At 30.3% G+C, this 13,058-nt stretch overlaps 1 protein-coding gene across 1 annotated transcript; it reads right to left on the bottom strand.

Moving 5' to 3' along the window:
• Nucleotides 1-11,357: 11,357 nt before the first annotated feature.
• Nucleotides 11,358-12,179, bottom strand: LOC120077146 (small ribosomal subunit protein uS9). The gene has a single exon (XM_039031047.2). It carries the CDS (start codon nucleotides 12,047-12,049, stop codon nucleotides 11,615-11,617), a length of 435 nt encoding a protein of 144 aa, XP_038886975.1. The 5' UTR covers nucleotides 12,050-12,179; the 3' UTR covers nucleotides 11,358-11,614.
• Nucleotides 12,180-13,058: the final 879 nt, after the last annotated feature.

Raw genomic sequence — 13,058 nt, 5'->3', positions numbered from 1 at the left:
CCAACGATTGTCTAGCAAAGCTATGCGATCGTTTAGTAAACACTGCACGATCGTTTAACTCGCACCTGCATGATCGTTTAGCTCGCCCGTTTAGTAAATCTGTATTTACTTGACGACTTTGTGAGTTTCTTTTTTGTCGAGAGAAAACTCAAAACCTTTTCAAATGTTTGTAAAAACTTCTTTTCAAAATAGGAAACCACTTTCTTTTTAAACTCACGGTTACCATTATCCAATAACCACCCACTACTTTGGTTATTTAAAAGAAAAAGTATTAATTATGTTATTTAAAAGAAAAAGTATTAATTATCTAATAATTAATATTATATAAATATAAATGATAACCAACTTATCATACTATATTTATAACCTATAGTTTTGATATTTCATCTCATGAAACTTATAAACCATAGTTCTTTTTCTATTCCATGGTACTTAATGTAAATCTCATTTAAATCAATCATCCACTAGATGTATCTTATACATCAAACCGATTATATCATATATAATCAAAATACCTCTTATTAATTTGAACATTCAAAACAACACAAAGAACTGATCCTCAACAGAATCAAAGCTACCAAGGGGACCTCATGGACCTGTAGATCCAAAGCTCCAACGGTACGTGAATAATTGACTAAACTCTTTAGTCACGGGATCCACCATCCGTTAACTGCCAGACACTCCACTAAAGACCGACAGCTGGACTTTTCTCACTACAGATATATAATGTGTCCATCTTAACCAATCAGTAGTGCGACAACCCTTCACAGATCACTCGTAAGTATAGCTGGGCCAATAACCGTTATGCCCCTATAGTTACATCTGTCTCCTTAAGTACCACTGATCCTTCTAATGAACATAAGTCATAGTCATACTATAACTGAGTCTTCTCTTCCAAAGAGAAGTTGTGGCTATTATGTTCAAGCCCCGGAATAAGTACTTAAGGGAGCAATCTCTCTACTTATCCCTGCTTCGGGAAAGGAGTGAATTCTATCTTATGGATTGAGTTCCCAGCTCCTAGATCAGACAAGTCCCCAAAAAGGTAGGCATGTTGAGTTGACAATCTGGCCATTCTCACCCATACTAATTAAAAACCGCCCTCAAAGGCAGGAGTTCACAAAACACTCATGATTGAGGTCATGTCATCTATGGTCGTTTAGGTGAGATGTAAGTCTCTAGTATCAATACAGAGTCTAGTCATCTCGTGGTCCAGGTCTTATACAAACTCTTTGTATAGGACACCCCGCTCCACGTCTCCACACAAATGGTCAGGATCAACCATCTGTAGTAGTTTACAACACTTGCAAACCTTTACAAAGCCGGTCGTATCCGTAGTATCACCAGGATCAGGTATCCCACCTTAATCCTTATACTACAGACCGATTTAGGTTATCACTTAAGGCATGATCCACTTGTATATCACATATACATGCTTAAGTTCACATAAGATAACCAAGGAACTTGTTTATTGAATATGAGTAAATGCCAAAATTAAATAACATTTATTTTATTCATTGAATAATGTGTATCTTTACAAAACAACGAGACTCCGGGAGAATTAGGACACCAATCCCAACAATGGACACTATGGATGTAGCCTGCTTTGTATTTGATACAAACGATATGATCTCGAAATCGTTCATGTGAAAGACATGCGAGTGGGGGCATCAGATGTTTGCATAAGACTGGACCACAAAATAGTCACTTTTCTTTATAAAACCGTTTAATGTTAAAACCGACTATCTCAACTCGATGATTTAAGGTAACTCGATCTCAATCCTGAGCTAATTATAAACTTCTATTTATTTGGGATTATCCTTTAATCTACAATAGTGAGAGTGACTCAACATCACTGCTCAATAAACCTCCCATTAGAGGTAAGACTGGGTAGATAGCTGGGGACATAGTCTTGCAAGTTGAAACTCACTCCTGTCCATTTTTAGGGATAGTAGATATGTTGTTCCCTTAAATACTGACTTCTAGTATTGAACAAGCCCCCCTTCCCCCTCTTTCTATGACTGAGAAGGACTCGATTTATTGGTAGGACCATAAATCAATTGTTCATTAATGGATCAATGGAGACTTAAGAAGCAAGATGTATTACAGGGGTAAAACGATAATTTTGACTCAGCTATAAATATGAACAATCTGTGAAGAATTGACTTACTAATCATGGTTAAATCAAGTGAATAGAAATATATTTATAGTGAGGAGAGTGCAACTATTGGGCTTTAGTGGAGTGATCCGATAGTTAACGAATATTGGTTAATTCGACTAAAAGGGTTTAGCCAATTATCCTCGAATTATTGGAATTCATGATCGGTAGGTTCATTAGGTCTCTCTACTAGCTCATAAATGAACTAAACCTTAGAATAGTGTGATGAAAAAATTTGAAACATTCAAATTCGATTTAAGGGAATTATTAATTATATGTTATATAATTAAATGTTTAATTAACGAATTAAACAAAATTGGAGTGTTGAAAAATATTTAAATACGATTTAAATATTAAGAACATGAATAGGGATTCATGTTTATTCATGTTTTAGAATTGGTATATTATTAATTTAATATTTGATATTAAATTAATTCATTGTTTAAAATTAAAATTAATTTTAGTTAATTTTAATATTGAATTTATGAAATTTAAATATTTAAATCAAAATTCATTTGTAATTATTTTATGAAAATTAATTAAAATTTGAATTTTTGAATTAAATGGAAGAAAGTGGGTTTTTCCCACTTCTTCCACCACAAAATACACCTATTGTTTCGACTCAATTGAGATAAACTGAGTGTCAATGCCTCATGGAATCTAATTTCATGTTGTCTATTGATAAAAGAAAGAAAATTCAGCTAGAAAATCTTCTTTGTGCAATCTGAACTTTGAGGGAAAATAGTTCTCTCATGTTCTTGACTCAAAATCTGATTTTCTTCTAAAAATTTCCTAACTGACTTCTCATTTTGGATCTCACAATCTAATCTAAGACTAAAGAATAGTAGGAAAGACTCTTATGGTAATCTATAACCTATTGGAGAGGAGAAATTAGCTGGAGATTGGAGCAATTGAAGAGTTCTTCAAACGTTGTTCTCTTCAAACCCTATTTTCTGTCTTTTAGAACATGCATGCTTGATTTTTAAAATTAATGTAGTTAGAGTGCTTATCCTAATTGCTTCCACTGGTTGATTGTCAACACCATCAACCATTGTCCACGTTTGGATAAATCATGTACGGAGTACACACGCCACGCTAGCAAAAACCATCCATCTGGCAAAAAAAAAAAAAAAAAAAAAACCAATAGGCCATTCACGTCAAAATCATGCAAATCATGGAGGTGTTCATGATTTGGGGAGAGAGATTTAGAGAAACTAATTTTAGAGAGAATTTTATTTTAGAAGAAAAAAATTATTTTTGTTTGCCCCTTTTATAGGGATTCTTTTTATGCCCGTCTCTATGATCTAATTTTATAGAGAATTTGGAGAGATTTTATAAGATTTTTTCACTAGTCATCATATATGTTATGTAATATAGGTCTACTATTTCAACCCGTTCATATTTTTCTTTTCTTTTTTTTCTTCTTTTTCTTTCTTTTTTTTTTCAAATTATGTTGTCTTCAACTTTTTTCGATCAAAACATTTTTGTGTTTTGTTTCAAGGAGTTGAGGGAACTTAGATTTTAGCTTCTTCATCTTGTAATTATGAATTAGTGATCTAAGTCTTGAAGATTTTGTATAGTTGATGTATGTGAAACACCAAACATAATTGCTATTATGTTTCTTTTTCTTCCTTTCTCTCTTCGAAATCTTGAAGATTTGTGAATGCCTTTTTTTTGTCTCTAAATAATCGAGAAAGTATAGAGAGGGCTGCAACTTGTTTTGTTCTTTGATTTGCACGAGTAAAAATATGAATTTGATAAATTGATTTGATAAAGAAAATATACTTTTCAAAAAGGGAGATATGTGGCATTAGTATATGTCTACATATATTTCACATGTGAAGGCAATGGATTTAACATAAAACTAAAATTAAGGTTGATTATTCTTTTTTTTTTTTGTATTAATGAATATTTCAAAAAAATAAAAAACTCATTGGATTTAACTAAACGCTAAAATTGAGGATGCTTATTCTTTATTTATTTTTCTGTATTTATAAATATTTTTAAAAAAAATTAGAAAACTCGTGTACCTAGTACATGAGTTCCATGTGGTCGACAACCTGGTAACAACATGAAAAGGTGTTTGGAAGGGAACGAACCCGTGTACCTGGTACACAAGTTTCCTACTTATTTTTGTCAATATTTTAAGATCCCACGTTACATCGCAAATTTATTATTTTTTTCAATACAATTAAAATCATTTTTTTCATACCTACCCTATATTTGTCATTTCTTTTTAAACATACACTATTCCCAACCTTAACCCATAATATGGATTTTGATTCCTTTCATTCCAACTTATAGAAAAGCAAAACAGAACTTTAGGTTTGAACCTTTTAACTTGACGAAAAATTATTTTGAAATTTAATTTTTAAAACTTTATTTTATCAATTTATTTTATTTAAAAATTGCGTTGGCTAAAAAATACTTTTGGTCCTTAAGCTTTCATGAAGTAACAATTTAGTTTCTAAACTTTGACTTGTAATGATTTAGTCCATATACTTTAAATTTTGTAACAATTTAGTTCTTGAACTTTGGTATGTAACAATTTAGTCTGTGTACTTTCAAAATTGTAACAATTTTAGTCCCTTACATTAAAAAAAATCATCAAAATTTAGATGTCAATTTTAATATTTTTAATGTAGACGTTGTATTGTGTAAAAGTATTGAATCTCTAATTAATTTAACGATTTATTTATGTATGAAATCTTATTAAGTCTTAACATATTAATTTCTACAATAATGATCAAATCGTTATAGATTTTAAATTACGAGAACTAAATTATTACGTAGTAAAGTTCATGGGTTAAATTGTTACAAGTTGAAAATATAAGAACTAAATCGTTACGAACAAAAGTTCAGAGACTAAATTGTTATTTATACGAAATTTACGGACTAAAGTGATTTTTAACCTAAATACATTACACTATTAAAAATCTCACATGTACTTTTTCTCTTTAAAAAGACAACTAAAGCTGATAAAAGAGATTCAAAATTTTGAGAGAATAATACTTGCACCATTTTTTTAAAAATCAATTAGACTATTAATGTATTTGGATAGGATAAAGCTTTAGCTAACAAAAGAGATAGAGTCGTTGACTTTGTGCTTAGTTTCTTAGGAATATAATTAGTTACTATATAACTTATCAATTATTTTTTTCCTTATCATATGGTTGCTTTTCTAAAAAATTAAGATTAAAAAGAAAAAAAAAACCTACCCTTCACCTACCCTGCCCCTGCCCCATTAAAGGGGAGAGTTATAGCCTATGATATGACAACACGTGTCTTGCCGATCGAATTGGAAGTTCTCTTCCTAACAAATAAAAAAAAACAAAAATACTTCATTTGTATAATTGTTTATTGTTTATTACATATTTATTTTTAAGGTTGCTGTGATAATCATGTGATAACTGTTTGTATTTAGGGTGTAAGTTATTTTAGTTTGGGTTATAATAGTATGTGTTTGAAGTGTAAACTATTTTAGTTTGGGAAGAAAATAGTAAATACTGTAACAAATAATAAAAAAAATGATGAAGGTAAAATAATAAAAACGGTAGTAAATAGTAAATATCGTAATAAATTGGGGTTTTGAAATAGTATTGATTGTAGCTAATTTGAGGTTTTGAAATAGTTTTTACTGTGGTTATTATATTTTGATGATAACTCTTGCTTCAAACATCCCCTTAGATTTTAGTTTTGAATTTTTAAGTTGATAAACACTACTTACCTATTAATGTCTTTTGTTTGTTCTTTTTTTAGTTATTATTTTACTTTTCATTTTTTCAAAAATTAATCTTTACTAGCTAAACTAAAATATTTCAAATTTTAAATATTGAAATTCAATATGTTAACTGGTAAATTTGGTTAGTTTAGTTTAGTCAAAGTTTTAGTTTTTCTAAGTGGTTTTAAAAGTTTTCATCTTATTCATATATAATATTGGGTTCAGGTTCGACCAAAATTTAAACTTTGCTCGAATCTAACCAACATAACAAATATCTTAGATAGAAATTATTTTTTAGAAGAAGCTTTGAGAATTTGACATTATTTATAATAAAGGAAGACAGTTTTTTGGAAATTTAAAATAAAAATAATTGACGTCAAATAAAAATAAAAATGATTGATTTGATGAAACGTATGCCGACAGGCATGCGACATGGAACAATTCAAAATGGAATTTATTGATTGAAGATGGCAAAATTGACAATTTTAGGTAAAATTATTTTGATTCTTTTAATATAAAAGAACTATATGTTAATTTGTCTTTTATGTTATTGTTATGTAGTTCATTATATATTTACGCAAGGGTACATTATCATTATACATTATTCGAGGGCTTGTCTCAAACATCTTTTATACTGATTTCAATAAGTAGTTAAAGATTTTTTTTCCTTTTTGAAACAATGTGTAATTAAAAGTTTGGAGATTTGTTTAAAACAAAATAAAAGCTTAGGATATGAATGCCATTTTTTACTTTATAGATGTAAATCATAATATATATTTAGACGAATTATCCTTTATGGTTGTTATGGATAGTTTTAATTTATGACAATAGTCAACCATGGTAACCACTACAAAGACCCATAAGGAGGATCTTTGATATGAAAACCCTAGGAATTGAAAATTAGAAACCCGAATGTTAAATCCCTAATGTTAAATTTTAAAATCCCCAAGAGATAGAGAAATGGTTCCTATCCCCAAGAGATAAGGATAAGTAGTTCCTTACTCCAAGTTCGAACACTCCACAAGCAAGATGATTAGACTTAACGTATTCCCTTTTTCCGGCTTAAAACTCATCCTACTAAATCAAACAGATTTAAAAAGTCCATTCTACCCCCTAACTTAAAATACTAAAAATCCAAATAAAAAAAATATGGGTCCAATAATGAATATATATATATATATATATATATATATATATATATATAAAGTTATGTTTGCGAATTAAAACAAAACGTGAATTAAAATTTAACAAAATTCAATTGGTTTTATATTGTAATATCAGCTGAAACCAATTATAGAGCTTCTATCTCTATTCGTATGGCATAACTCAACACTAATTGTAGCTCCTTGGCCTTCGAACATGTGATTGGTCTTAGTGGTAAGATGAGCATGTCCTGTTTTATATCAACCTTGGAAGACCTTGGAGCTTGGAAGATCCCTACAGTCCCATGGAGAGGACCTCTGTAAGACCAATAGAAGACCCTTGCAATCCCATGGAGGACCCATGAACAATGAGTTTTATATTTGCAAGACCCAGGGAATTTGCAATCGCATGGATCTATGGAGGACCTCTATAGGACCCTTAGGTCCTACAATCCCATGGAGAACCTTGAAAGACTCATGGAAGACTTTGGATGACCCTATAGAGAATCTCCACAAAATTTATAGAGGATCCTTTCCAGACCCATGGAAGATCTCTGTACTTGGCACGAGTCCAAGTGAGTTGTTGACTCAAGTGATGATTGGTCCAAATTTCTGACAAATGATCCATAAAGGTACGTCAAGAATTGAATGGACGATGCAGCTTAAGCATCAGTTATGAGATTAAGTGGTGGTAGTAAATAATAACTCCCTAAGTAATAACCTGACAGTTCTAAGAATTACAAAAAAGAAAATAATCAGTTCGAGCGTCAGTTACATAAAGTTAAAAGATCTTATATAAAGTATAGACAATGTAAGTCATTTGTTAAAGGTGCACTAAAATTTTTGTACTATTTTCAACTATCAAATTACTCATCGATCCATTGACTTAAGTGTTGGAGTGTTGGAGACACCACACCCGTGTTTAATTTTCTTTATTTTGCTAGGCTTTGGTATTATTTATATTAAAAAAAATACATTTAAGGTTAGATTCATTTTTCAATATCAATAACGTGGTTAGAAGACGAAATTATAGAAAGAAAAAAGACACTGGAAATTAGAAAATAAGAACATTGGTGAATATGTTTATCTCTCTTTACTAAATAATTTTTATTTTCTATTTTCTATTTTTAGTCATGGAGGGTTATTGGATTGCATTTGATTTTTGATTTTGTGTTCCAAATATAGTAGAAAACACAATTTTATTGGCATTTACAATTTTAAGTTTCATACTATGTTTTTTTTTTAAAAAAAAAAAAATGTAGAAAGAAGATAAATTGATATACTTAAAAATTTCAGAGTTTAGATGGATACAATCCCTAAAATTTTATAAAGTAATATTTTTAAAAAAAAAAATTAAAAAATTTCAACACAACAATAATGTTTAAATTTAGGGTTTATGATAGTGGAAGAGATTATTGAGAATTTGAGAGTAATTTGTGGCAGAGAATCCAACGTACTACGTAGGTTTTTATTATTGGTTGATGGCAGACAATCCAATGTTCCCCATTTTCCCTTAAAAACGCCCTTTTACTTGACGTATCAAATTACAACACGTCTTTTTCATCCGCCTCACGCGTGGCAAGCTCTTATTGCTCTTATTTTGTGGTGGGCCTGCTCTTTGTGGGCTTAATCAATAGCTTATATTTAATGGACCATTGTCTTCATTCTCATTTTTTTGGATCATTCAATGCTCACTTATTTAGTCATCAAGAAAATATTGGGAGATATTGACTTAAATTATGAAGTCGGAGTTAACATGTTTTTTGTTTAGAGTTGGGAAGTTTTGTCTCTAGTTTGCACAATTATAAAATAAAATTTTTCGATAAATGAATAAAATAGAGGAGGAAGGAAAGATGAAATTTTTCCATAAATGTGCAAAGTTGAATTTTTTTAGTTAAATTACTATTTTCATCTCTACGTTTTAAGAGTGGTTCAATTTTTGTCTCTACATTTTTTCAAGTCTAATTTTAGTCTCTTTACTTTCAACAAATCTTAAATTTAGTTCATATTGAAAAACTTTTAATTATCTATTACATTTTGAATATAATGACCGTAAATGTTATTGGTATTAACGTTCCTAGAGATTGGAGGTTCAATCTCCCACCCGATAGTTGTTATACTAAAAAATGTTGGAATCAAATGGACAATAGTGATTTTTCATTAACATGAGTGATTATTCGTCTTCTCGTCAATCCATATTTTCATGGATTTTTCACAATTTTTACTATGGTAGGTTTGTGGGAAGATGATAATTTTATTACATAGTTTTGAATTTATTTTAGATGAAATAAAGTGAAAATAGTTACGTTTGTTTAGAGACATGAATTGATTGTTTGCCAGTCTTCTTTCTTTCTTTCTTTTTTTTTTTTCTTTTATCTTTTTATCTTTCCTGTGTTTCTGACTTTCTTCTTTATTTTAGGGGGAAAATGTCTAAAGAGGGTTTTTGATACTACCAATCCATAAAGCCAAGGTATAAAGGTTCTAAAAATCAGACCCAATTGAAACTATTTGTCCTTAAATTAGATATTTTATTTATATTGAAACACTTAGATTATATACTTAAAATAATCTTATTTTATGTTTTGATACAAGTGAGGGAACATTTATCTTTTAATTGTATTTTATTAGTACAAGTCAAGAAACGCAACAATGGAGGTGAAATCTTATAATTTTAATTATTTTAATATATAATAAATGGGACCTTTTACCAAGATAAATAAATATTATACAATTTTATTTTAGTTATCATCCAATTTTTAAAATATAATAATTTTTATTATTTAATATTCTCATATTATCGTCTTTTTCAAAAAAAAAAAAAAAAAAAAAAATCTTATATCTAGTACACATACAGAAAAGATGTTTCAATAACTAAATTATCAAATTAATATTTATATTCCAATATTATTACATTATTATATAGCTACTCTAAAAATTACTACTTTCATTCAATTAGGTCATCTACTTTTTTTTTTTATATTCACACATAGACAGGAAGAATCAAATGCTGCATGTAACCACATCCACCCTTTGAGCTAAGATATATTTTTAAATATATAAAATTATTTTATAAACTAAAATTGAAAAGTTCACCTTTACTGTCTTTCAAACAGTCACAGCCGCTAGAAATTTTTGAAAAACATAAGGGCAAAAGAGAGGTGAATACAGACATTCCTTAAATTTCACATTTCAATGAAAGTTCATTAAACATAAAATTCAAATTAAGATATAATATAATACAACTAATTTTTCTTTTGAAAAAATCAGATATATAAATAACCTAATAGAAACTACTGAAAGTTCAAGGACAAAGCAAGGACCAAAAGCTCAAAAAAGTCCAAAGACTAAACATGTAATTTAACATATTTTATTTCTAATAAGAGATTCTCCCTAGAACATTAACACCCTCTTAGTGAAACAAATAAACTATTTAATCAAAATTTTCCAGCAATGAAAAAAATCAACTATTTAATTAAAAATTTCCAGCAGAATTCATTGCGTTTAATTGAAATTCTGAATCATATGAAGGTATCAAAATAGAAGCAGATCATATGTATATCTACCAGAATAAGGGCATGTTTGGATTTTTAAAGTGTTTATAAACGCCAAAAAAAAAAAAAGGTTTATAAACACTTAGACACTTAGAAGTTCATCTGAATGAACAGGTTTTGATTGAAAACTTCTTTCCTTGATCCTAAAATGTTGCTGTCAGACAAATTGGACTTCAGCTTATTCTAAACTAAATAATTAACATGCTATTTGCTACCCTTAATCATCCTAGCACAAAACATGGCATATTACCAGAAAGCAGGTTATCATTTCAATCCAAACACAACCATTTTTCCCATTTGCAAAGTTCTAGACATGGATTACAAAATTAAAGAAACTGACTATATTTTGCTATTTTGTAGAATATAAGATCAATTCTATTTCAAACCCAATAGCTCTCTACATCTATATAAAATCAATTCAATGTGAACCACAGAAAAAGAATTACAATGGCAAGAAATCATTGATTAATGAGCATTCATCGTGGATACAAGGCTTTGATGATAAGAGAAGAATTCAAATTTAACAAGTGAGTGATAAATGGCCCTACACAGATAGGACAGAGTGACTACCAGATTCATATGCAAAAGGATCAATCTTGAAACAAAACTATTACCAGGCACAAGGGTTGTATATATTCAATGAAACAGAGATGTGCCACAACATAACACAATCAGAGGAGTTTGGCAACAAATCTAACAGCTTAGTTAAGGAACTTCATCACCTAACACATAAAAATTGGCAGAAAATGGGGGAAATATAAATTAAGAACCACGAGGAATGGCAGAGCTTCGAAAGAAAAGTAATGCCATTCATTCATACCGCTATTCTAAATCGAGGCTTCCAATTAACTAACAGCATTCCAATACAGAATAATAAAATAGCAAAAGAGTCTAAACCATTACGATAAAAAATCTAATTTTATAAGAAAGCAGATAGAACAGCTAAACACCAAAAATAGAACCTTGTAAATTCGAAAGCATAAGAAAAAAAGAACCGCAACAAAAACCCAGCATCACAAAGTCTTTTCGAAAATGGATATTCGATTCAACGGTAAGATTTCTGGAACCTGGCACGAGCCCCACGACCACCGAACTTCTTGGGCTCGCAGCGTCGGGGATCAGCGACGAGTAAAGTCCTGTCGTACCTAACCAGAATGTCTTTGATTTCCTTCTTGCTCTGCTCGTCTACGTACTTCTGGTAGAAGGCGACCAAGGCCTTAGCGATACTCTGACGAATGGCATAAATCTGCGACGTGTGACCTCCACCCTTTACTCTGATACGCATATCGACACCAGAGAACCTGTGTCGTCCAAGAAGGAGGATAGGCTCATAAGCCTTGAAACGGAGGATCTCCGGCTCTACAAGTTCGATTGGGCAGCCATTGATCTTAATCAAACCTCTACCGCGCTTGCAATAGGTCACTGCCACCGCCGTCTTTTTCCGGCCGAAACACTGGACCGACTCAATCGGAGCAGCCATGCTTTCACCGAGTTCTGATGATGGTATCGCCTACAAACCCTAGAGCTCTGAGAGAGAGAGTTCTGAGTGTGGGGAAGAAAAATTGAAGCGTAAAATTTATATGGAAGATAGATTTAGGGTTTTTGGGAGGAGACATTATTGGGCCAAAAGCGAACCGTTTTTTGTAGTGGGCTTTGATTTTAAAATTGGGCTCAAACTCAGTCATGGGAAATTGTATTATAGGGCGCAGGTTTTAAAATAGGGCTTTCTAAGCCCCATATTACATAATTGAGAAATTGACAAAAATAACCTCCTCCCACTTTAACCTTTCAAAAAAGTGTACACTTTTTCAAAACCTTATTTTTGGGCCATATAATGATGAAAATAATGTAAGCAAGTAAAACTTTTTTAATCCTTCCCAACTTATTACCTGCAACCAACCACAATTACTAATAAATTAACTAAATTCTAGCCAAAACCCAAAACTTATCTTAAAAAAAAACTTGTACTTTATAAAGTTTTGATTCTTCGATACATTACGTAAGGAGGTATTAATATTTCTAGTGGATATTATTTTGCGAGGCATTCCAGAGATTTTTAGTAGTATGAGGTTTAAATAAGTTGTTGGATAATCAATAATGGTGGTTTCTTCTTAATTCAGTAACCTAATATTACGTCTTATTGTTAATTTTAAGTAAAGATAACTTTATATGTTTAATTACTATTCTACCCTTCCCCAATTTATTGCATGCAATTATCCACAATAAAAAATTAATTGAATTCTTTAATTACTTTTACCTACCTCAACCATCAATTAATTGTAACCCTTCTAACATCAATCTCATTTTATTATCCACAACAATAAGACGAAAAAGAAAAAAAAAATACAATTTTCAGTTAAAGAATGAAATTAGTTCTAAAAGATACTAATCGAAAAAAAATAGTAAAAAGATATTAAAAAAAGAAAAAAAAGGAAAGAAATTCAAATTTTTAGCGAAGAGACCCGGTCAGACTTTATACTGCAATTACC

The sequence above is a fragment of the Benincasa hispida genome, chromosome 5, assembly GCF_027475165.1.
Source record: "Benincasa hispida cultivar pf3 chromosome 5, pf3_genome.v1.1, whole genome shotgun sequence".
NCBI lineage: Eukaryota > Viridiplantae > Streptophyta > Magnoliopsida > Cucurbitales > Cucurbitaceae > Benincasa > Benincasa hispida.
The sequence above is the reverse complement of the archived record's forward strand: the minus strand, read 5'-3'. Positions and strand labels throughout refer to the sequence as shown.